The sequence below is a fragment of the Triticum urartu genome, chromosome 2A (assembly GCF_056163025.1).
Source record: "Triticum urartu cultivar PI428250 chromosome 2A, HENAU_Tu73, whole genome shotgun sequence".
Taxonomy (NCBI): Eukaryota; Viridiplantae; Streptophyta; class Magnoliopsida; order Poales; family Poaceae; genus Triticum; species Triticum urartu.
In genome coordinates this window covers 25884851-25910032 of record NC_141874.1, presented here as the reverse complement: position 1 = coordinate 25910032, position 25182 = coordinate 25884851, and the positions used below count along the sequence as shown (strand labels likewise).

The 25182-nt window shown below is 44.6% G+C and overlaps 3 protein-coding genes across 3 annotated transcripts; 1 reads left to right on the top strand and 2 right to left on the bottom strand.

Annotated features, from left to right (window-relative positions):
* Positions 1-4865: 4865 nt before the first annotated feature.
* On the bottom strand, positions 4866-10267 carry LOC125535233 (indole-2-monooxygenase). Its single transcript, XM_048698288.2, has 3 exons — positions 9611-10267; positions 5751-6179; positions 4866-5648 (listed from the first exon to the last, which is right to left on the bottom strand). The coding sequence occupies exons 1-3, from the start codon at positions 10142-10144 to the stop codon at positions 5022-5024; spliced, it is 1590 nt and encodes a 529-aa protein (XP_048554245.2). The 5' UTR covers positions 10145-10267; the 3' UTR covers positions 4866-5021.
* A 5972-nt stretch (positions 10268-16239) lies between these two features.
* LOC147983118 (uncharacterized) lies at positions 16240-17504 on the top strand. The gene is made up of 3 exons (XM_087539441.1): positions 16240-16299; positions 16378-16542; positions 16920-17504. Exons 1-3 carry the CDS (start codon positions 16240-16242, stop codon positions 17502-17504), a joined length of 810 nt encoding a protein of 269 aa, XP_087395567.1.
* A 2378-nt stretch (positions 17505-19882) lies between these two features.
* Positions 19883-23326, bottom strand: LOC147983117 (uncharacterized). The gene is made up of 3 exons (XM_087540648.1): positions 21348-23326; positions 20550-21240; positions 19883-20452 (listed from the first exon to the last, which is right to left on the bottom strand). Exons 1-3 carry the CDS (start codon positions 23318-23320, stop codon positions 19883-19885), a joined length of 3234 nt encoding a protein of 1077 aa, XP_087396774.1. The 5' UTR covers positions 23321-23326.
* Positions 23327-25182: the final 1856 nt, after the last annotated feature.

Below are 25182 nucleotides of genomic sequence, written 5' to 3'. Positions count from 1 at the left end.
CTTCTGTCGGAGGAAAATCCGATGATGTTCGCTTGATTTTTGTACTTGGTATAAAATTTTACACCATGTTGCACCACAATATGTTTCATCATGTTGCAAATGACACAAATACATATGAAATTTGGCGGAAGTTGGAGTAGAAGGAGACATCAATGTACAAGGATTACCAAGATGGAAAAGTGCAATTGAGCACTTGAATGTCTTCCAATACCACATTATCAATTCTTGGCCACGGAAATTAAGTTTGAAGATGAGGTGAAAGCACTAGAGAGTGGATTTTTTATAGACCCATGTAGCTACACCTTCTATCTAGACCATTCAGTTTGCATCAAGATTCATGCTATCCTTATATAGAAATTATTCTTGCTTGTGTCTTCCAAACAAGAGAATATCTAACCATGAAACTTTCTAGGTCTACTATACACATGTGTCACTCAATGTGTAAAATGTTTCCAATTTCTTTTATGAAACATAAATTTATCAAATTTCAAATGAGTTGTGCCATTTTAAACATATTCATTGGCACCAAAATAATCCAAAAACATATCTATACATGGTAGTAATTGTGTGATATTGATCTGCAAAGTTTAGAGTTCAAATTTTCTTTTATTGGGGAGAAACAAATAGAGAAGTTTGCCTGCATGAACTTTGATGCAAAAATGGACGTATGAAAGAAGGCGTAGTGGTATGGTAGTACAATCACAAGTTTCCCAAATAATTGTTGCTATTGTATTCCATGCCTAACAGTTGGGACACACTTGTTGTCTCACTTAGCAATTTATGTGCAAATGACAGGTTGGCACTAGAGATGGTGTAGATCGTCATGCAAGATGAAGAAGGCAGAAAGAAGGAAAATGATGAGGATGGAGCCTCTTTCGTATGGTGCAAGATTTTAGCAAGCCATAGATTAGTCTGGGGGGATATCAAAGTCAATACAAAAAAAGGAATGTACTTGCTTTAAATGTGTGGCAAGCTGTGATGAAGCACAAACTCAGCGAGTAGCTAATTTGTGCATGTAGACGGCCCGATCTATCATGACGATGTTTGATGAGCAGTTCGTATCACCCTCCCTTTTTTGAAACAAAACCGTCCTCGGTTTTGAGCTAAATTTCAAAGCCAGCTCCTTCCCTAGAACTTGTGTGTCTGTAGTAATTGCACTGTCCACCATCTGTTTCAACATGTGCTTCTTTCCATCATGCATGAATGTATCAGTGTTGGATTTTCAGGCATGCATTGCATCATGATCAAACTACCACGATCTTCCGAATAGTAACCGGCACGCATCCATTGACACAACATCACAGTCCACCTTGTCAATATAAGCACCAACCACAAAATGTTCACGTACCTTATGTGTGATATTTAATATTTTGGAGTTATATAGCCAGCCCACATGGTGCGGCTAGGTGTGCTGCCACATGGACAAACCCAAAGCCAGCACAAGACCCTTGCTAATGGCATTGGTAAAGTTGCCACCGTCAATTATCATCTTACATGCACATCCCTTCATGACGCACTGTGTATTACAAACACTCCACCGTTGTCCCTTAGCATGACCATCCCCTTGCACCTTCTTCACCAAGAGATTTAGCCCTTCATTCGGTGCATCAACTTTTTTCTTTATTTATTCTTGCTCTTCTCTTCTTTTTTCGGAAATGACATTTCCAATCTATCATGAACACATCTACTGGCATAGGAATACAACAAATTTGTTGGCCCTTCCATGATAGAGAGTAACTATTTTTCTTGGAATTCCGAATAGCCCTAACACATTTGCGCCATGGGTTCCCAAGTAGTAGATGGCACGACACCATGGGCACAGGGCAAACGTGCAAAAAATTCCTCACAACAATATTTTCCCGAAAGTAAAAATTTCAAAGTCCGATGCGTAATTTTGATTCACCTTTGAACCACTTGTTGACGTATAAATGTATTTCCTAGTTGCTTCCATCAGATCGGTTTTTTGGTTGCATTAGCTAGAGCATGCACTCAATACACTTGAGAGTGTATGATCTTTCAAGAGGCGCAATATTCAGCCCCAATTTTTCCACCATCTCAATGCTCATCATGTTGACTGCAGTACTCTCATCGATCGTCAAATTGGCACACCGTTCCTTTACGACACAACGAGTGTGAAAAAGAACAACCTCACTGATGCCTTCCTCCTCCTTAGGCTGTTGATTGTGTCCCTTGACAAGCTGATTTAAACTGCACAATATTTTATCTCTTGGTTTAACTGGGTTTGTATGGATACATACGACTTCCTGCCTGAGTTTCGTCTGCTTTGTAATTTTGACCCTCCTGCATATTGTATCTCCATCGCTAATGAAGCTAGAACCAGGTTTGCATATCTCATGTTTTTTTGCTATCTCTACTTTGGCGCAATATACTTTCCTTGTTCTTCCCACATCCTCGAATAAACTTTCCTTGCTTGACTATGTTAGTCTAACTTTAGTAGCAACCTCACTCGATGATTTACTTGGAGTTATTCATGAAGTTATGAACACAACAAAACGTCCAGGTTTTGGGTGGCCATATCTTGAGTGCCATCTGTGATTTTCCCATCGTGAAAATTTGCTAGTGACAGAGGGTTGATCATCATATCAACGCATACATGCTGATCCGAGGGAATCATTATTTTTGTTCATGTATTTTCGTACACGGGTGAAGATTATTACTGGAGGTTGTAGGAGGGACTAGGCAGAAGAACAGTTGATCAAGCATCGCCATGAAAGATCGGGCCATCTACATGCACAAATTAGCGTCTCGCTAATTTGTGTATCATCAAGTGGTATTCAGAGCTAAGGTTGGTCGCGGCGATCAAGTGGCAATGTCATCTAGGGAGCCGGCCATCAATGTGTTGAGCAGGATATATTATAGATTTTAGGCAATCAATCTCGGGGCCCCTTAATATAAACATCACGACAATAAAATTGTGCGTCTTCCAAATGACGGTTTCCTGAAAATGGCATTGGCGTCAGTCGATCTTCCTAAAGAAGAACGTGAGGGAAGGACAGGAGTGATGTAGCTGACCACAGCACCTGGTCATTGCCCACGTCGTCGCAGGTAGCGGGGAGTCGGAGGTAGACGTGTGATGGGGGGAGGGCTAGGCCGAAAAAGAGGGATAGTAGTGATGGTTGGAATGGCGGCACCGACAAAGAAGGAGGTGGCTTGAGCAAGCCTACGCTGGTGGTGGTGGTGGACACAGTAGTACGTCCAGGACGGAGCCAGAAAATGGGCATGGAGGGGGCTAGACTATAAGCATGATGTTCACATGCCTAGGACCTAACCAATTGACTTGGTTTTTTGTTTTACGAATTGGCTCTTTTCCTATTCATGATGTCTGCCAAGTACAAATGGATAATTGAAAATTTCCTAATTAACTGTTGATGTTTGTAACTTCTACAATTCATTCCACTTCTATAGTTTTTATACCCACCAATTAATTAATGTCACAACTAGAGTTAAGGCGCAATCAGAATTAGATACTGGGAGTAAACTAACCTTTCTTCCTTACACCATCGCCGCTCATGCTTATTCGTGCGGGTGAGAGCAGCCGGCCGGCCATGCGTGGTGCCCCCTTGCAGCTCTGGATCCCTGCCCTTCTTACCTTCTATGGATCCACTGGTATTAGCTTTGATCAGGCGCTCGGCGTTGAAGCGATGTCCATTGGCAAGCAGGCGAACATGCGTCAGTGCGCTTGTGCGAGTGCTACAAAGGACTTGGAGACCAGATGACCGGAGAACAAAGATGTGGACTTCATCGGCGACTCGGCATCGGCGCATCGCAACTCCACCTGCGACTCCCGATCGCGGCCAGTCGGGCCGGGCTTAACCTGAATCAGGATCGGAAAGAGACGTCTTGTGTAGGCGTGGGCTATACGGGACGTTCTCCTACTTCCTAGACTACCAACCCTGGCCGGGGCAGCTGTCCCCTGCCCCCCTCAGGGCGGGCCCTGATTATTATGCCGCTTTCTTTGGGTGTCGTCTTTATTTATTTCATATGAATTTTCTGTGTGAAAATAACACTTGTCTCAAGGTCTGTCGTGTTTGATGGGTTGCGAGCTAGTTACGTCTACTTCAACGGGAGGTTTCTCGCGTGTTGAGAGATTGTCCTTTGGTTGTTGTTACCCCAGTTTCAGGTTATGCGTACATCTCATGTAATTGGGAGTATTTTCTATTGGTGGATATTGGAGCTTCTTGCATCATAAAAGTTTGGAACAAATCATGGGCACGTCCGTGGTCGTGCCTTCATCAAGCTAGGACACAAAAGTGTGAGCCGAAGAAATATAAAAAAGGGCCTGGCGAGGATAAATATACAAAGAAACCGAATAAAGCGTGTGAGAGTAGTTCCACCATGATGGACAATGTGAGGACTCCTTAGTCACTGAAGATGAATAGTGATATATTGTTTCTCATGATGATGCCATGAGTTGGACTATTGATTCAGGTGCACCCTTCCACAACACATCACAATGAGAGCACCTCCCATCATACACGAGTAGAATCACTGGTTCTTGAGGTTGAGAGACTTTGGGTTGTCAAAAAAATGTCCTTAAGGGCACTATTGAAACAAACACACGTTGTAGGTTAGTGCTCGATCATGTGAGGCATATCCCTGATATACGGCCGAAGCTATTGTTAGTGGCCAAGCTTGATGATATCAGACATGTCAATTACTTTGGTGAAGGAAAATAGAGTGTAAGAAAATACTATTTGACAGTGACTCGAGGAACTAAGCACGGTTGTCTCTATCTGACTACAACATTTATGCAATGTAGTGTTGAATATTTCCAAGAAGAACACTTCCGTAGACTTTTGGCACATATCAAACATCGAATATGACCGTTTATGCAGTAGTGTTAATTGCCAGTTAGAAATATGATAATCAATTTAATTCAGTGTGTTCTTTAATTACTGATTACACTTGTGCTTAACAAGAATTCCAAAAAGCCACATTCATGATACTATTAAGGTAGGTACTCAATCTGCTGCGTACACACAATACAATGGACCAATGTATTAATCGTGTGGCACTACGGGAACAAGGAGGAGCTTCTCCTTCCGGTGCACTGTCATCCCAAATACTTCAGTCATATCGATACCACCTTCCATCAACTCCACTGGTAGCTTCCAGTTGAAGTGGTACATTAGATTCGCTAGCATGATTTCAATGGTCGCAATCGCAAAGTTGATACCTGGGCAAATCCTTCGCCCGGTACCAAATGGCAAGTAGAGGAAATCATTTCCCTTATAGTCCATAGCCGCGGCGCTACCGCATTCCATAAATCGCTCAGGCATGAACTCATCCGCGTGCTCCCAACTGCTAGGATCCCTTGAAAGAGCCCAACTGTTAACGATGACACGTATTCCTGATGGTATCATGTAGCCCTTTATGTTGCAGTCAGCCATGGAGAGGTGGGGTACGAGGAGCGGCCCAGGCATATGGAGCCGGAGTGTCTCTTTGATGACCGCCTTTAGGTAGGCCAAACTATTGAGATCATCTTCAGTAACCATTTCTTTGCCCTTGGGTATAGTGCTCCTCACCTCAGCTTGTAGCTTTTTCATGAGGTGGGGGTTTTGCATGAGCTGGACCATTGCATATTCTAACACTATGAATGTTGTATCAGTGCCAGCTTCGAACATGATCTACATATACATACAGAACCATATGTAAGAATCAAATCAACAACATATAAGCTATATGTGTTAATGTGTAGTTGTTGTTTTTACTTGTGAGGTGATACATACCTCTAACTGAGCCTTAATATGATCTCTCGTGAGTTTGTACTCTTGTTGGATAGAAAGCAACACATCGGTGAAGTCGTTGTCCTCGCTGTTGTGTTCTGCCGCCGACCTGCTTGCATGCTCATTGATGATGTTATTGAGCAGGTTGTCCCACATCTTGTTCACCTGCTGGGCCTTCGCGCAAACCATCCTCTTGATGATGTCCAGCTTCACCAACATCGGGAAGTAGTCCTCTAGGTTGAATCCACCCAGGAGAAATGAGTTGGCCTCGACGAGCTCTCGGAAGAGTTTGTTATGACCTTGTTCCCTAAAAAGCTTTCCTGACACAGCATGACACACAATGTCATTGGTGAAGGCGTTGAGAAGGTCACTCATGTCGATGGCGGTACATTTGGAGGCCCCATCGCGGATCTTGGCCACAACCAATCTCACCTGTGAATTCAGAATAATTAATTTTGGCACAACTGATGATGTGGATAGTGTGCATTCATGCATGGTGCAATATACAAGTAAGTTGTCCATATTTAATTTGCCTATTTTTTTAAATATTTTAGTAACTTATTTACTAGCCTTTAGATTAATTTTCATTTAAGAACTATCAATTTGTCTAAACATGGTGTCCCTTGGCCATAAAAGGACTATGAACAATGATTTTCCCTAATGGTGAGCCTACTTCAACTCTTGGGCTCAAATGATTCATGCACAAAGAAAACAATAGGATACTATAACATGAAAAACCAACACAATTACCTAAAAAAGCCACACAAAAACGTATTGTAGTAGATTTAATACATGGAGTAGTATCACTTTGGTATAACATGAAACAAAAGTAATAAGACTACAATATTTTCGAAGAAGAAAAATGCCAAAATTCAAGCTTTGCATACATATTACATAGGGTTTGCACTATAACATACTCCCTCCATTTCTAAATATAATCATTTTTAAAGATTTCAGTAGGACTATATACAGATGTATATAGACATATTTTAGATTGCAGATTCACTCATTTTGCTCCGTATGTAGTCTATATTCAAATCTCTAAACGGTCTTATATTTTGGAATGAAGGGAGTAATATGTAATAACAAAGTACAAATTAGCCAAACTCTCATTCAAACAATTTAAGTAGAAATTGAATCTATATAACTGAGATGGCTCATGCATCATGTCACATCACTTAGATTGAGACCCTTACTCTCTCTCTCTCTCCTATAAAAATGCTTAAAAGCTCTCAAATACTTAATTAATCTATGTGATGAGTTGGAGCCCATCATTGCAATATGAAAAAATATAATAATCAAAACATTATAATTGAACAAGAAACCAACTGAGACGAAGAAGATGAGTTTTCTAAGACTTAGCCAAACCCATGGAGAAAATATACTATATGCATAATAGAATAATCTCAATATTGAAGGAAAAGATAGAAGATTCCAAGTCTTCTTACCCCGCTTAGAAAAATATCGTCGCGATTGGTCATGTAAACCAACAACCAATAAATAATTAGGAACATATTCCCACGAGTTCACAAAATTGAAAAACAACTAGTCAAAAACAGATAAATATGTAAATGAAACTCGAGAAGGAATGATTGAATAATAAATGGATATTTTTTTGTAGGGGGGCATAATTCAGTTATGCAAGAAAACAAAACTAGGAGGTAGTGCTGCTCCCAGAGTGTACAAAAAGATTTAGAAAGCAAGATGATAAATAGATGGCAACACTAATACACAAATATTTGTAAAGAATAACCAAAAAATGTCTAAATAATGATTCTATACAAAAAAGTACAGTAGGAATAAAGTTACAGAAAAAAACATGCGACGGAGATGTGAAAAAGAACCAGAAATATTGAGTTATACAATTGCACTGTTCCATACTTTACAAGAGTACAAACATCAATAAGAATTAAATGAAATAATAAGGTTCGAGATGAACCATAAAAAGATAGTCCCTCTCTTCCACACACGGGAGCGAGCATGTGCATGTGCGCATGTGCGCAAACTTATTTCTAGACGCGCCGGCACGTAGCGGTAAAAAAATCTGCCGTCCGCATCTGCTTCAAGAATCGTCTATTTGCCAGCTATTATTCCTCGTTTTCAGCTATACAAAATGAACATAATCATACAACTAGTGGACACCAGACACCACGATATACTCCTCCGTTCCTAAATATAAGATATTTTAGAAATTTCACTGTGGAATACATGCGGATCTATACAAACATATTTTAGAGTGTAGATTCACTTACTTTGCTTCATATGTAGTTCATATTAGAATCTTTAAAATGTCTTATATTTAGAAACGGAGGGAGTGGTAAATTTGCATGAAGGGATCGTGTACATAACACTTTTTTAGCAGAATATTCACTTGATCCAAAACCAGCAGTTGGTGGCGCGTCGCCAGCCAACGCCGAATCCGACTCTTCCAATGGCAGTAGCTCTGCCGCGTGCGCAAGGACCCTCAGCGACCAGCAACAAGCGGATGTGCTGCGATGCCTAGACACCCAGAGCGCCCAGCAGCGACTAGCGGCACGGCATGGAGCTCTACAGGTGTCCCGGTGACGGATCTGGTTGCATCTTGGCTTGTCTCACCGTATTAGGTCATCATCTCCTCGACCATCGCCAGCCTTTTAGCTCTCAACTCCCCACCAGCCACATCTGAAGCACGGGCACCGCCATGGATGCTGAAGGGCGCCGGAGAACCCACCTTTTCCTACAATTTTTCTCCTAGGTAACAGATTTTTGAGTTGATTTGGAGAATAGTATATGATTTGGAACTTAGTGGACGAACTGATTGAAATATCTATTATTTGAAATAACTAAAATGGGCCTTTTTAAATAATAATTGAAATCAATCATTTGAAATAATTGAAATCTTTCTTACAAAATAATTGAAATCAGTATTTTAAAAAGTTGAAATTGGTCTTTTCAAATAATATTTGTAGCCAACTTTTTTCAAAATTTGAAAAAGAATGTTTGAAATTCGTGAAAATAGTTTTCTAAAACGAGTGAAATTTAATGTTTGAAATAACTATTTTTTTGGAAATTTTACATATATACTGTAATTAAAATAATACTTTTGAATTATACTAAATTAACTGTTGTAAATATATTATTAAGCAGCTAAATAATCTAGCTCCTAACAAGAAACACCCCTTGCTTTTTTTTTTTAGGTGAAGAAACAACCCCTTGCAAAGGATGACTGTCGGCAGGATCGGAATTAATGTTCTGGGCCTGTGATTGGGCTCGGTCCTAGATATATGGACGCTTCAAAAGCTGAATGTGATGGGACCGTAGTGGGGCCTGGCGCTGAAATACAAACGTTGCAAAAGCTAAGATTGGAGTACAGTATACAGTATACTGGTTTCTCAGAAAAAAATAATACAGTATACTGTATCAGGATAGCCCAGCCATACAGAACCTAGCTGGCATCATCCAATTAGTGTGAACCACATAGCATAAAAAAAGTATTAATACGAACCACACCAATCGATACCGATAACGCTCCGACTCAGATGGCAACTCTAGTTTTTTTTTTAATTTGTTTTTCTCTTTTCGGATGGCAACTTCAGTTATAAAAAACATCAGGGCCGGAATTGTTCGTATCACATGTGTAGCAATTATCATTTGAGAAGAAAAAGGATAGCGCTAGAGAAACCATTTTCGCAGAGCCCCCATGACACAGTCATCGGATAGATGTGTGTGTGCTTGTCCATGCTTGTCCGAGGACCGGATCTCATGGACAGCAGAAAAACAACAATCTATCTAAGAAACAAAATAATCGACAGAACGCATAAAGAAAATTCAGGCAACTGAAAAGATAGCAAACATGCAAAAGAAATTGATGCATTGCTACCCACCTCGTGCTCGCGGGCATGGCGGTAGGAGCGGACCTTCTTGTTGGTGAGAAGGTGCGTGGTGGCGATCTTCTTGACCTGCCGCCAGTGCTCGCCGTAGGGGGAGAAGGCGACGTCCGAGGGGCCGTAGAAGAGGATTTCAGTGACCGGGGAGTAGGGGCGGGACGCGAAGACGTGGTCATGCGTGCGCAACACCGCCTCTGCGGCGCTCGGCGAGGACACCACGAGCGTCGGGACGGCGCCGAGGCGGAGGAGCATGAGACCGTCGCGGCCATGCTTTGCAGCGAGGTCTCGGAGGGAGATGTGCGGGAGGGAGCCAACGAGGTGCAGGTGGCCGATGACGGGGAGCCTCTTGCTGGGAGAAGGCAGCCTGCTCAGCAGCTCTTCTCTGGCTCTCGTCGACGGCGTCGCGAGGCGGCGCACGACCAGGAGGACAAGAAGAGGGCAGACGAGCAGGACAAAGACCAGTCCTAGGGCCGCATGTGGAGACCTCGCTTGCAGCAGCAGCTCATGGAGGGCATGCAACGGATGAACCATCACAGCCGCGCAGCGCTTCCTACACGAGAGGCTGCTTCACTGACTGTTCAGTTCACTGAAGAATGATGTTTCTTTTCCACAGCAGCTCAGCTGGGTTTATAATTAGGGAAACGTTTGTGGCCGAGGCGCCGGCCGAACGCTCGGCCGGTCGCGCCGCGTCACACTTTTTCAATGGCTCTCCGTGGACATATGGGTCCACCACACCACCTTCCCTCATCCTCTTATCCTTTCTCTCTAATTTCAATCCCATCCCACCACAACCACTCTTTGCTAGCCATGGCTAGCCACGCCACAGCCATCTTCCCCGGCGAGTTGTCCTACTGCGGTGCTCGCGCAGCTCCTCCCTCACCCAACCCACGGATGCGGGAGGGGCGGTGTGATGTGGGACGGTAATGCAAATGGAGAGCGCCGGTGACCATGGGACGGGTGGTGTGGCAAGGCACAGGTGCACAGCTGGAACAGCCATGGCGGTGACCGGACAACAGCATTAGCGCTGCAAAACCAGCAGCCGCCGGTGATGGAGACAACACCTCCGGTGCTGCAACTGGCTGACTTTTTTGCTGGAACCATGCCGTCAAAAAGCTGGAACCATGCCGACGAAAAGTTGCAACCAGCGTTGCCGGCGATGGAGATGGCGGGCTCCGGTGCTGCAACCGGCTGGCTATTTTGCTGGAACCATGCCGGCGAAAAGCTGCAACCACGCCGGCGAAAAACTACAACCAGCGTTGCCGGCGGTGGAGATGGCGGGCTACCATGTTTTTTGTTTGATGGAACGAATGTACCAAATTTTTGTTACCGTCGTCTTCGATTTTTGCTACCACTGTCTTTGATTTTTGCTACCACCCTATTTTTGATATTTTTTGCCGGATGCATCTAGAACCAGTACTTCAATTTTTGTGTTACCGCGGTTTTTGTTCTGTGCTACCATGGTCGTTGATTTTTGCTACCACCCTAGCTTTTGATTTTTTTTTTGTTGGATTCATCTTCTTTTGCTGGGAATCACTCCAAATTTGCTACCACCGTCTTTATTTTTTGCTACCGTTGTATTTGATTTTTGCTGGAACCGACACTACAAATTGTTGCGTCGTGGCGGACCAGTGAGCACCGGCGGCAAGCGACTCCGGTGAGCGCGCCGACGAACGGCTCCAGCAAGCTGCTAGCGGTAGGTGTCGGGGCGGACCAGTGAGCACCAGTGCTACAACGACAAGCGGCTCGGGCGAGCGCGCCGACGAGCGGCTCCGCACTCGCCCGACAAGCTGCTAGCGGGAGGCGTTGGGGCGGACCAGTGAGCACGGGTGCTACAACTAGCAAGCGGCTTCAGCGAGCGCGCCGACGAATGGCTCCGGCAAGCTGCTAGCGCGAGGCGGTGAGAGATCATGGAGTTGTACGTGAGCAAAGAGGGGATATTTCTTTTTTTTTCTACTTTAGATCTGACGGTTACGTGTGCATATATCCAATGCTAGGGCGCAGACCGGCCGAAAATTTCGGCCATCGCGCTGGCGCCTAGTAGACGCCTTATAATTGTAGCTGCAGCAAGAGCAAGGCATATTTTTTACATACTTGGAGGACCACCGGGTAGTATTGAATCATCTCAGCCGTTGATTAGCTGGGTAGTTTGATCATTTGTTTGATTTGTAACTTTGTAAAGTCCCTCGCCTGTGACAACCCTCGTCAGGCCTCATCATTGCATCTCCGGTTGTCTGCGGCGCCCAATCAAACTTCTGGGCTCTCGCCATCTGTTGTGCCCTAATGTTGAGGAAGAAGTTGCCATCGTTCAAGACACCGGGCTCCATGCTCTTCCTTCTTCCCCCCCCCCCCCCCGGTAAGCACGATGGACCTTCTGCAACACTAACGTTCCGCTTGGCTAGCTCTGTACATGTTGATTTCCTTGCGGCTAAACATACTGCCCCACAAGGGTCGATCGACGACGTACAATCGTCTTCGTTGCATCTCATCTTCGCCAGAAATTACTCGGCGGGATAGGTCCCAGTATTGGAATGGATGAATGGTGTCCGCTCAAAACAGGAGAAGAAAATGCATGGGCTTCTGTATGTAGAGTTTTGGTATTTGTTTTTTGTGTCTTCCAATTTTACTGTTTGAACAGAAAATAAGTTTCCAAGAGGTGGAGAACTCAGAGGTAAAACTGAATAAGTCAAGATTTATGACTTTGCATCTTGGGACGAGGGTGGACTCCATCGCGCTCGTAGCCTCCACCTCCCCTAAAAAAGAGCTAGCTAGGGTTCCTCCGCCTCCCGTCGGTGCTGTTGGTGGTCCGCCTCATCTCCGGTGGCCTTAGGGCCATGGGGACAGAGTGGATCCTTATCTTTGACGGTGGGAGGGTTCCGTTTTTAGATATTTTTTTTCAGTTGTGTAGGGTTTGTGTTCTGCTTAGGAAGACGAGACGGCGAGGGCTCCTTGAAGATGGAATAAAAGTCTTCCCGTCTAGCCCCCATTCTGGTGGTGCGTCTAGCATCATATGTAGGTGTGTGAAGGTTTATGTGCAGCGGATCTGTCTTTGGTGGATTTGTTCGGATCTGGTCATCGTCCTCTATGTTCGTGTGTCTTTAGGTTGGATCCTTCTGATTTATGCTACTCTTCATCGCAACCGTTGCTGGCGTTGATCCTATGAGGCCTTAGCACGACGACTTCCCAACTTTCTACTACAGCAAGTTTTGCCCGTCTGCAGTGAGGGAGGGGCGATGACAGTGGCGTGCCTTCAACTCGCTTCAATGCTTGTAGTCGTCGCTAGGTGGTTTACGGATCTGAATGTATTTTTTATTATTTCTAGTATTTGTTGTACTACCATGATTGAAGATGAATAGATTGAAAGTTTTCCCCGCAAAAAAACGTGTGCTCATCTGAAGAGACTAGATTTTGTAGAGCTAGAATTGTTGTCACAAGGATTAGGATAAGAAAAACACATCACTTCTCTTCTCTCCTTCATGAGAAGGGACAGGGGGTGGGGGACATTATCGGTGCTGGAGACGAATGCCAGTTGATGCTGCGATTGTGGTGACGCTGGCTTGAACCAGCCGTTGGTGATGCTGCAACCTCGGTGGCTACATGCTGAAACCGGTGGGTGACAGATATGTAACTTCGGCGGCAAATAAGAAACCATTGGCAACAGAAGCTAGAACCAACGAGCGGCTGTGCTACAACAATTGGAGCAGACGATGAGTAGCGGCCTAGGGCGGATGTATCGGCTACACCGAGTGTGGGTGTAGCACATGAGCCGTAAGGTCTTCTCGTCGAAGTTCGCATCGCGTCTATTTGTCCCTGGTACGCCCTAGGTCGAGCAGATTCGGGGATCTTCCCTATGCCCGGCTACGCCGCTCATCGGAGTGGCAAAGAGGGTGCTTCGGCTGGAGGGGAAGGTGCTTCTATGAAGCCCAGACGGGTGTGCCCAGGGTGGTCTGAGATAAAGACCGGGCAAGACACCAGCTGTGTAAGCCGGCGTCGCCTCGGAGGTGGCCTTCATGGGACTAAGCGGCGGCGGCATCCTGTGTCCTACTTCTCCTCGATGATGGCGGCGGGCGCGGACGTGCTGGCCGTCACATCCTCGACATCCGCGCATGTGGCTTCTTTCTCTGCGTGCATCGCACAGCTACGCGTGCGTCGACGGCGGATGGCGCGGTCGCAGGCACTGGATGCAGCGATGCCCATGCTGCCGTGCTCCCCGTTGTGCAGCCATGGAGCAACTCGCCACTCCTGATCGAGCTGGCCTGTAGCGGCGAGTTGATGAATCACATGCCGGCTTGGGAGGCAATTGCCTCCGTCGGGCTAGGCGAGGGAGGTGGAGCAGCGAGTTGCCTCGCTCATATCTGGCGGGCTCGGCGGGCCACCCAGCCGGCTTGTATGCCGGAGAATTGCTCTTCGGAAGCCATCAGAAGAGTGGTGAAGGAGGAGATCGGGGAGCGGTGGAGGGTTGTGATTCTTGTCCGGTGTCTAGCCTCGTTTAAATAGAGGGCGAAAGAGAGGAGTTCGGCCAGCATTGCATTTAATGTCGGCCCAATCATGAGCAGACGTGTGGCCAGAGTATATTTCTCGGCTTTCACGCCGGGTTAATGGAGGCGTATGAATGCGGCGAGCAGGCTTTTTCAACTAGGTGTGCAGCGGGTGCCGCCCTTGGACGGCGCGCCGCTTCAATGGCGAACGCAGTGAGAGGTCGCGTCCGCCCTGAGCCGCCTTCAATACGGAGCGGCGCGCTCTATACCAGCATGAATGCGGGCAACTAGCATCGGGCGTGATGAGCGCGCGGGACGGGGATGGGTTTTTGGCCCACAAACCTTCCCCACTTTTGTCTTTGGTTTGCAAGAGAAATCGTGTCCCCTGTGAACCGATGCAGAACCGCATTGGATGGCTTCGGCAGTCCGAGCAGCGCGGTCCGAACGATTATAGAAGGTTTACGGGTCCGCCTTGAAGATGCCCTAATAATCCTATGTTGAATGTAGCTACAGTAATCATTATTGGGCTTTGTTCAGACTTTAGCATATGTTTGTCTTGGCTACGCAACTTCTTGTGAGTGGTGACCCCCAAAACAATGCAGTCAGACATGGTTCGAGCAAGTTAGACTATACATAGTTGGGAGTACCATGTATTAATACCATGCATATGGTACAAGTCTGTGATACTATGTTCATAGTGTATAGTATAATAAACTAGCATTATATGTAATTTTATTTATTACCATGCATAACGCATACTAAACTGTTTATCTCTTCTTTAATTGTCTGCATATGTTACTCTAACTCCTTTTCTCTTCTTTAATTGTCTGCCACATCATCCAAATACATGATACTGACTAAGAGCATCTCCAACAGCCTTTGTATATTGGATTGCTAAAATGATATTATAACAAGAGGAGAAAGAAGGTTTACAAAGCTAACATGTTCTTTGCCTTGGTAGACTTTGTATATCGCATTGCTATATTTGCATAAAACGCACAATGACATGTGAGGACAGTTTGTCATAGACATATCATATGAATATTATCACGTGTACGCGTGCGGTGTCCACACACGTACACTTTCACACGTGCATACATGTCCACACACATACACGTGTATGTAGATGTGTACATGTACATGTACACATACACACGCGTAACACGTACAGCTGTACACACAACCCACACAAGCAGCACACAGGTACACGCATGTACACGTACACATGATGCACACACGCAGCACATACATACACGTACATATCACACACTGACCCACTAGTCATTGAGATAAAAGTATGGAGGAGGCCATTTTTACGAAGCCTTGTCAAAATTCAGCAAGTGTCTTTTGAGTTTGCAAATATGCAAAGTGGGATTGTAGATTTAGCAAGCTTTAAAACAAAATAGATTGGAGACCACTTATACAAAGGTTGCTGAAGAAGGTTTTTTGCCCAAGGTTGCTGAAATAACAAGTGAGTGTAATTATAGAAAGGCTTATGGTGCAAAAAAAAGGGCTTATGGTGCAGCCGGCGTCATAGACGATTTTGTTGACCGCTCCAGCGGGTCAACACCGCAAATTAAACGCCGGGATGCATGCTCCGAATTATTCGACGTGGAACCTGACAAGCATGCATGGGGCGTGCAAGATTACATACACAGCCTGACAAGCAGCATGCATGGGGCGTGCAAGATGAGGTAATAGCACTGCAGGTCCCTGAACTTGCATGGCAGGTGATGGTTTAGTCCTTAAAGTTGAAAAAGCTGATTATTTCATCCCTCAACTTGTCATAGATGTGCAAGTTTAGTCCACAGCCAATCCGAACGCGCCAAGTGGAGCCAGGTGGACTGGGCTGGTCAGCGCCGTGAGTTTTTTAGTTAGCCCCCTCCCTTTGTGACGAATCAACCCGCAGTACTACTCGTCCCCCTCGAAGCAAAAAATACCTGAATTTATTTTGTCCCCTCCCCACCCCAATCATTCATCCACTTGGCTTGGTTGCTGTCTTGCTCGCGCTGACCGCGTGCGCCGGGTGCTCAATCTATCCTGTCGGCAGCTCCCCCCTCCAATCACCTCTCTGCTCCCTCGCTTCCTTCCTCTGCTCCAGCTCGTCGCCGTCGCCGCCGTCCAGCCCGCTGCCGACACCAGCTCACCGCCATGTTATCTTGGAGTGAAGGATCCAGCTCGTCGTCCGACGGCTACTCTGTGACAAGTGAGGTTAGTTCGTCACTATCCTCTGGCAGTTATAGGGTTAGGGCAAGAATTGGGGATTTTGTTGACTGGAATGTGTTGTAGGCTCTTGCTCCTGCAGTCATTTTCTGCTCTGAGTGGAGAGGCATTGCTTCAGATCTTGCAGCTAGATGTGAACACCAAGATGTCTGTGAGAAGTTTGTGTCCTTTGATTCAGTTGATAGTGGAAGGAGGTATCTTGCTTGTGCACAAAAGGTTAGTAGATCTATAGTTAAATACACACTTGGAATGTTTCATCTTACTGTGATCTGTATAAGAGTGTGGAACAGCATCATGTTTGTGAAGTTAACTTAATGTTTAAGTTAACATCATTTTGTTTTTGATTTCTTACTGAATTTGAAATGAACTAACTGAACTTAAATGAACTTAACCCTAACTGAACTTAATTGAACTTAACCCTAACTGAACTTAATTGAACTTAACCCTAACTGAACTTAATTGAACTTAACCCTAACTGAACTTAATGAACTTAACCCTAACTGAACTTAATTGAACTTAACCCTAACTGAACTAACTGAACTTAAATGAATTTAACTGAACCCAAGCTTTTTCATTAATCTAAAGTTGTTTTCTATCTTATTTGGTAGGATAAATGCAACTTTGTGGAGTGGATTGACCCTGAATGGCCTGCCACTCTGAAGATGAGTTTAGCCAAGGTTTGGGGCATGTATGAAGATAACAACAAGCTAAGGCTCAGGGAAAATGTAGTTAATGCTGCAGAAAATTTTAGGGTTGTGAAAGAGAAAGAAAAGATGGAAAAAGATCTGAGGTTTTTTAAAGTTGATTTTGCTAAGATGGTGGCTGACAAGGAGCAGGCAATTACAGAATTGGGCAATGCAAGACTTGCTCTTTCTGACCTAAAGCAAGAGCTTGAGAAGAAGAAGCTGTCTGATAAATCTACCACTAGCATTCATCAGTTTTTGAGGGCTAAGGCAGAGAAAGAGAGGGATGAGATCCAGCAACAGATGGACAAAATGAAGGAAGAGATGGAGAAACTGAAGGAAGAGGTGGAGAAAATGAAGGAACGGATGGACAAATTGGTGTCACAGAGGGATGAGCTGAAGAAGGAGAAGAAGAAACTAGAGTACATGATTGGTGATCTATTCAGGCACAAGGAGGAGACCAAGAGCAAGATAAGGAGGGTGAAGGAGATCTTAGATGAATTTGAGTAATTCATTCAAGAAGATCTATTAATTAGTTGTACTGAATTTGTTGGTTTAATGCCAGTATTATGTAATGCACTGAATTTGTATGAATGCTTTTAGTTAATTAAATCTGTATGACTGCTTTTATTGTTACTAGTTATCTGAATGTCTCCAGATAAGTGCAATTTTTACAGTGTCAATTAACTTAGTTTGTAGTTAACTGAAGTTCAGTTATCTGAAGATTCAGTTAACTGGATGTAAATGATATATCTTCAGTTAAACACAAGTTGAGTTATCTGAAGATTCAGTTAACTGGATTTAAATGAGCAATCTTCAGTTAACTACAAATTCAATTATCTGAAGATTTTAGTTAACTGAATTTTAATGAGAAATCTTTAGTTAACTACAAATTTCAGTTAACTGAATCTTCGGTTAACTGAATTTAAATGAGTTATATTCAGTTAGAATTGCAAAGCAACAGCAGCAGCAGCATTGCAAAGCAACAACAGCAGTAGCATTGCAAAGCAGCAGCAAAATAGTTCAGACAATAGCATTGCAAAGCAACAGCAGCAGCAGCATTGCAAAGCAACAACAGCAGTAGCATTGCAAAGCAGCAGCAAAAACAACAGCAGTAGCATTGCAAAGCATGATAACAAGATAGGCACAGCAAAGCAGATTAACTATATAGATAGCATGCAGAAGTTGCAGGATAGTTCAGACAATATAGCAGAAGTGCAACATTACAATTAACTTATGTGCTCTGCATATATAGAGCACACCTAACATAACCTAACCAAAATATCACTAACTTATATGCTGAATTTTCTTGCTAGTCAGCATACCTAACTACCGCATCATCTTCAGTTCTTCAGGTGCTTCAGGTGCTCCAAGCGGCGCACCTCCCCTGCAAATGGCCTTTTCTTCGTCTTCTCCGGCTTCTCTGGCTTCTCTTTCTCCTCTTCTGCCTCATCCATCACCTCCTGCTTGACGATGTCAGGCACATCTGGGAGCACCTCCACGTCAATTGGGAGGTCTCTATCGCCCTCATTGGCGTTGTGGACTGGCGCCATCATCTGGATCTCGTCCTCTTCCTCCTCTTCCTTGTCATCCGACAGGACAACGACGGACACCTCCTCATCGCCAGACGAGGCATACGACGCAGAGGAGTCAGAATCCCCTCTGTAGCCCGAGTCGTTGTCGGAGTCCACCTTGCAGTACTCTGAGTCGGACGACAGAGATACGTCGTCGTCGACGTGCACGAGGGGCACCAGCGCAGGCAGGGCCAGAACCACATCGTGGAGGCGCTGCATCCTTGACCACACGCGCGTTGGATCCGGCTGCGGCTGCTGCGTGGTGGCGGACCTGTACATCCACCAACGCCAGCGCTGCCTTGGATCGTCCGAGCGCGTCTCCGCCATTGCGAAGCGGAAGATGTTGGCCGGAGGCGTACCTGGGCCGTCCACGAGAGCGCGCCTCTTCTCGTCGTCGGTCATCTGGTCGATGAGGCCCCGCGCGTGGTTCCTAAGCATGTCGATGCTGGGGAACCACCGGCCTATCTCCTGGAGCTCCGCGCGCGCGACCTGGTCGTCTCCTGCCAGCTCGTCGACCATCCTCTGCCATGCAGGGTGGCTGTCCATGGCGTCAGCAGCGGCGTCGAGATGGCCGGCGAGGGTTTTCTTCTCAGGTGGAGTGAGAGGTGGGGAGCGTAGAGCCTGAGGCGTCGTGAAACGGTAGTGGTGAGTGGGGGCGGTGGGTGGTGGGTGGTGGCCTCTTAATAGGAATGGAAGAGCGAACAGCACCGCTCTGACCAGCATGTACAGTTTATCTCAGTATAATAAACGTGGCAATTAGTATCTAGCAGATCACCAGTACTAGCGCACTGGCATAGAGCTCATCCTATCACACAAAGGGTCCTGGGCTCGATCCCTAGGATAAACATTTTTTGAGAAAATTATTTTTAGTTCACAACAGCAGTCACTCCAAAACATATCATGATTTTGTTAACCCAGATAAAAACAGCAATGTTCATTTCAGTTCAAAGCAGCAATGTTCATTTCAGTTAGCACAACAAAAATCAGGAAAATTCAGTTCACTAAGTTAACTAAGTTAACTGCATCTTCAGTTCACTAAGTTAACTAAGTTAACTGCATCTTCAGTTCACTAAGTTACTGTATCTTCAGAATCACTAACACTGCATTCATGTAAATTCCAACTTAAACTACATCACTGAAATGCATCATAAATTTAGTTACAAAAAGGTCAATGAATGCCATTGTGAGCCACTGTTTGCCATCAAAAATTAGGCAATATGAGCCACTGTTTGCCTATCAAAAAATGCCTGTCCATAATATAAAATTACTGTAGGCTTTAACAAAAAAGAATGGCAGACAATAACTGTCACCAAATCACTCATGTGGTGCCATGAAATCATCAGCAGGTGCATTGAGATCAGGAATTGTCCTCTGATCTCCAAACAGCAGCCATCTCCATCCTCCATATGGAACATTTGCTGCTCCTCCTCTCCCTGCAAATGGCATTGCTCCTCCTCTCCCTGCAAATGGCATTGCCCCTCCTCTCCCTGCAAATGGCATTGCCCCTCCTCTCCCTGCAAATGGCATTGCTCCTCCTCTCCCTGCATCTGGCATTACTCCTCCTCTCCCTGCAAATGGCATTGCTCCTCCTCTCCCTGCATCTGGATTTCTTTGTCTTTTTCTTCCTCTCCCCCTACCAGATCCTTCTCCTCTGTCAGCTACTGTTCTTGCCCTTGTCTGTCTACCTATGTTCATTTCTGTAGTAACCCTTGGCTGAGGTATTGCAGCACCAGCAGCAGCAACAAATGCAGATTGCTCAGGCAGTGGCCCATGAACCCTCTGAGGAGCTCTTCTTGCAAGCTCTCTCTGAGTCATGTTGTAGACCATACTGAATGGTGTGTCAATTGGATCCAATAAAGGATCTGGCTGGTTAGGGAAGATGTTCTGCACAAATTCAGATAAGTACAACAAATTCAGTAAAATTCAGTACAATGCAGTAAAATGCAGTGACATGCAGTAAAATGTAGTAAAATGCATGCACCTGAAGAAATGTTGGGTCATCATAGTTCTCATCAACAACCTCTACCCCTTCTTCAATGAGAGCCTCCTGCCATCTGTAATGACCCTTTCTGTTGTGATCAGCTCTCCCACAAATAGAGCAGTGCATTGTAACACCTTTTTTGTTCAAAACCCTAACACCATTCTTGATCTTCTCCTCTGGTGTCTTCTTCCTGTTTTTCTTGGGTCTACCCAACTGTTTGGTGAACACTGGTGGAAACACCTTATAGCCATTCTGTTTCTCCCACTCCTTAGGGTCTGCAAGAGGGACAAGAGTGTATCCATAAGCTTTGAGATATGTATGAACAGTATAGCAGTCATGAACCAGTGTCTCTGGGTCAATTCTCTCCTCCCTGCAACATGCTATGCAATGGCCACATGGTACTCCAGATAACTGCCATCTCCTGCAATCACAAGTGTGCAAGCAGAGGTCCACAGTGTAGCTATTGTTACCAGACTGAACTCTGAAGATTTGCTGGCCAGCTTCTGTTACATGGCAGTTAGCAGCAAACTCTGTGTTCTTATCTAACTTCTTCTTGATCTTGGGACATATTCTCTGGCCTGTCCATTTTTCAATAGCTTCTCTTTGTTTGCTAACAATCCTGTTCATCATCTTATAGAAAATGTACTCAAGCATGCTGAGCACTGCCATCTCTCTGCCCTCAAGAATGTAGCTGCATACAGATAGGAAGAGAACAAGTTAGTATGATATGATAATTAGTAGTACAGATGGGCTATATGTTAAAATCAAAACAACTTAGGAAATTGACCACCAAACTACCTGTTAAAAACCTCAGAGTTATTGTTGAGCAGTATGTCACATTTGGGGAATTCACTGAAGAATGCTTTGCACCAAGTTTTCCACTCTAGTCTTTCAGTCCAGTGGAAAGCAGCTGAACTGTGGTCATCCATTTTCTGACAGTTTTCTCTCCACTTCACTTTGTTTGGAGATCTTGCAATTGCCCACAAGTCTTGCTTCAGTACCTCTCCTTTGTGCTTCTCATTAAAATTCTGGTAAAAATGCCTGACACAAAACCTGTGTTCTGAATCTGGCCAAACTTTGTGCACTGCATTTATTAAACCTTTCTGTTTGTCACTCATGATTGTGAAAGGAGCAGTGTTAGTGATGTTGAGATCATCTCTGAGAGTGGTCAGAAACCACTCCCATGAACCTGTGCATTCAACTTCCACCCATCCCATTGCTATTGGGAATATGCAGTCATTGGGATCAATACCAACAGCACTAAGTAGCACTCCTTCGAACCTTGTTTTCATGTGACAACCATCAATGAAGATGATTGGCCTGCAGCCCTTTAGCCACCCTCTCTTACATGCATCATATGACCAGTACAATGTTTTCAAACATTTTCTGCCCAATGGAAATTTTGTATCTTTCACCAGTGAAGTTGTGAGCAGAAATGTAGACCCAGGGTTTTTGGTCCTTAATTCTTGTCCATAGTCCCAAAGCCTACTGAATTGCTCTTCCTCATCACCATGAATCTCATTAAGTGCTTGCTTTCTAGCCCTAGCAAGCTTCCATCTGTTAGGAGTAACATTGAATTCCTTAGTAATTTTCCTTGAAAATGTTGCAAGTGACATCTTCTGGTCATCTCTGAACTCATCCAAGAAAAACTGGCACAGAAACTTGGCTGTCAAATCCTTCAACTTCCACTTTTTCTGACAGAGATGCTCTCCAAAGTAGGCCTTGATGACAAATCCTCCAGTCCTGTTGTCCTTGCTAGCTTTAAGCAGCCATGGGCAACCTCTCTGACAAACAGCCTCTAATCTCATCTTATCATTCTTCAACTTCTTGATTTGCACTCTGTTCCTTATAGAATAAGCAGTAAGAGCTTTTCTCAGCTCAACCACATCAGAAAATACCATCCCTAATTTAAATATAGGGGATTTCATGTCCACCTTGGAATTGAAAGCTTTGAACTTGTATTTCAATTGCTCTTGCTCTTCAACAGAGAGGTTTAGATCTTCATCCTCAAGTAAATAGTCTGGCTCCACCTCTTCCTCAACTTGCTCAGCTTCTTCATCAACATCAAAATCAATGTTGTCTTCATATAAATCATCATCTCCATCATCTATGTCATAATCACTATCACTGAACTCTGAATCTGAGAGCACTGCATCCTCTGCAGCATCATACAACACATTCTCTGCTGCTCCACCCTCTGTCAGCAAGTTATCTGTTGCTGCACCATCAGTTAGCAAAGTCTCTGTTTCTGTTCCATTAGCAACCAAGTTGTCTGCTTCTATGTTATTTGCTGACACCTCTGAAATGGGATCTTCAACATAGACTGAAATGAGGCTATGACAAGATGCTGCACTGGCTGCAACAACATTTGACTTGGCCATTATGACAGAACTCTGAACTGCTGGCAATGTCAATACCAAATCTTCCCTGCAATTACTGATGAAATCTGCATGGTCAACCATTATTACAAGCACCTTATGCTGACTACTAGCTCTGATCATGTGTTGCACATCCTCATCACCTCTAATTCTCAACATACCATCTGAAATTGTTTTGTCAGGCATGCACCAATAAATTATGTGCTCAGCCACAGGATATCCCAACCACAGCAAGTGCTCTGCAATAACTGAATATGAGAATGTGCCAGCATCAACATAGTCAAGCACCTCCACAGAAGGATTATAGTACTCCATGTTATTTCTTGGTCCACAGAAAAGCCCACCATGCTCAAGTTCCAGTGTAAAGAAAGGGGTGTCCACAATCTGTCCCATTGCTGAATCACAAACTGCAGCAACAAAGTACATTATGTAAGCAAAAACATATCACATCTCAAAAAACCTCTAAGTAGGTAACTGAATAGTAAAATAACTGCAACTAAACTTAATAAATTCATATAACTAAATTGTGTAACCTGCAAGTTAACTCCAAGCAGCAAGTTAACTGAATTTATTCAGTTAACTGCATGCTGCATGCTGCAAGTTCACTGAGGAAATTCAGTTATGCATTCTTTTTGCATAAACAGGGTAAGCACAATCTTCAACCAAACTCAACCAACCACAGTCCACAAATTCAGCTAACTGACTAAATTAAGTTAACTGACTAAATTCAGTTAGCTGACTAAAATTCAGACAAAATTCAGTTAACTGACTAAATTCAGTTAGCTGACTAAATTTAGTTAGCTGACTAAATTCAGTTAGCTAACTAAATTCAGATAGAACTTGCTGAGTATCTACCAAACAACAGCAACAATACTACATTGTGCCCGAAAGAACATTTGCTGCACAAGAACCCTAGCTTCTTGGCGAAATCCAAAATTTCGCACCCTAAACCTAGCCTGAAATCAACGACCACCTCAATAACCAGCTTCGCAACTCCGGAAGCTGTATAGACACAGAATTCCAACGCAAATACCCGCAACGCTATCCAAAGGGGGTGATCCGCCGGTGCTGCGAAGGACGCGGGAGGACGATCAAACCAGAGGAGGAGGGGGAGGAACAGAGCAGAGAGGGGAGGAGGACGCACCATAGTCGGGAGGAAAGACGCCGTGCGGGCGAACTTGATGCGCGGTCGGAGGAGGAACTTGATACTCCGGCGACGACGCCGCCATGGTGGCTGACGTCAGCCAGCACCCGGCGCACGCGGTCGGCGCGAGCAAGACAGCAACCAAGCCAAGTGGATGAATGATTGGGGTGGGGAGGGGACAAAATAAATTCAGGTGTTTTTTGCTTCGAGGGGGACGAGTAGTACTGCGGGTTGATTCGTCACAAAGGGAGGGGGCTAACTGAAAAACTCACGGCGCTGACCAGCCCAGTCCACCTGGCTTCACTTGGCGCGTTCGGATTGGCTGTGGACTAAACTTGCACATCCATGACAAGTTGAGGGATGAAATAATCAGCTTTTTCAACTTTAAGGACTAAATCATCACCTGACATGCAAGTTCAGGGACCTGCAGTGCTATTACCTCGTGCAAGATTACATGCATCGGCCGAGCTAGCTGTACTCGATCGCATCGCACGTGTGGCTGTCTGCTGTTGGCAGTGGCCGGGCCGCCGATCTCGCACGTGTTGCACAGGCTGGCTCGGCCGATCGATGCTTTTACCCAGCAGCAAACACGCAGGTACACCGAGGCTGGCTTTGGAACCACGTTGCTGGATCGATTCCTGTCATGGACGGATCCAGCAGCGCGTGGGCATGGGTTCACGGGCAGCAACTAGTTGTAGAGCGTTTTTTTGAGCCTCTCAATGATTACTTGATGGGTTAAAAGCATGTCACATGGCGTGCTATCAGCTGCCGTCACGTGCACTCTAGAAGTTTTCTTCATTTTTTCTTTTTTTCTTTTTACATCGTTTTAGTTTTTTTAAACGATTTTTTTGTTTTCATCGGTTTTTCTTAGCTTTTAGATAAATAAATATTTTTTCTTTTTTGCATGAAAAAAAGATTTTTTCTTCTGGGAGAGACATGATTTTACTTCTCTTGGAAACGAAAAATAACATGTTTTTTTTTCTTCCGTGAGAAGCACGATTTTTCTTCGGCAAGAGGCACAGTTGTGTCTCTGTGTTTTCTGTTTTTTTTCTTTCACGAGAGGCACGACCGTGCCTCTCGAAATGAAAAAAAACGTGTTTTTTGTTTTTTT

Coding starts and splice junctions, on each gene's coding strand:
- LOC147983117 (XM_087540648.1), bottom strand. CDS start 23,320: ATGGGACAGATTGTGGACACCCCTTTCTTTACACTGGAACTTGAGCAT. Junction 21,241..21,347: donor AACTCTGAGGTTTTTAACAG/GTAGTTTGGTGG, acceptor ATCTGTATGCAG/CTACATTCTTGAGGGCAGAG. Junction 20,453..20,549: donor ATGACCCAACATTTCTTCAG/GTGCATGCATTT, acceptor GAATTTGTGCAG/AACATCTTCCCTAACCAGCC.
- LOC125535233 (XM_048698288.2), bottom strand. CDS start 10,144: ATGGTTCATCCGTTGCATGCCCTCCATGAGCTGCTGCTGCAAGCGAGG. Junction 6,180..9,610: donor GCCATGCCCGCGAGCACGAG/GTGGGTAGCAAT, acceptor CTGAATTCACAG/GTGAGATTGGTTGTGGCCAA. Junction 5,649..5,750: donor ATATTAAGGCTCAGTTAGAG/GTATGTATCACC, acceptor ATGTATATGTAG/ATCATGTTCGAAGCTGGCAC.
- LOC147983118 (XM_087539441.1), top strand. CDS start 16,240: ATGTTATCTTGGAGTGAAGGATCCAGCTCGTCGTCCGACGGCTACTCT. Junction 16,300..16,377: donor GCTACTCTGTGACAAGTGAG/GTTAGTTCGTCA, acceptor AATGTGTTGTAG/GCTCTTGCTCCTGCAGTCAT. Junction 16,543..16,919: donor AAAAGGTTAGTAGATCTATA/GTTAAATACACA, acceptor CTTATTTGGTAG/GATAAATGCAACTTTGTGGA.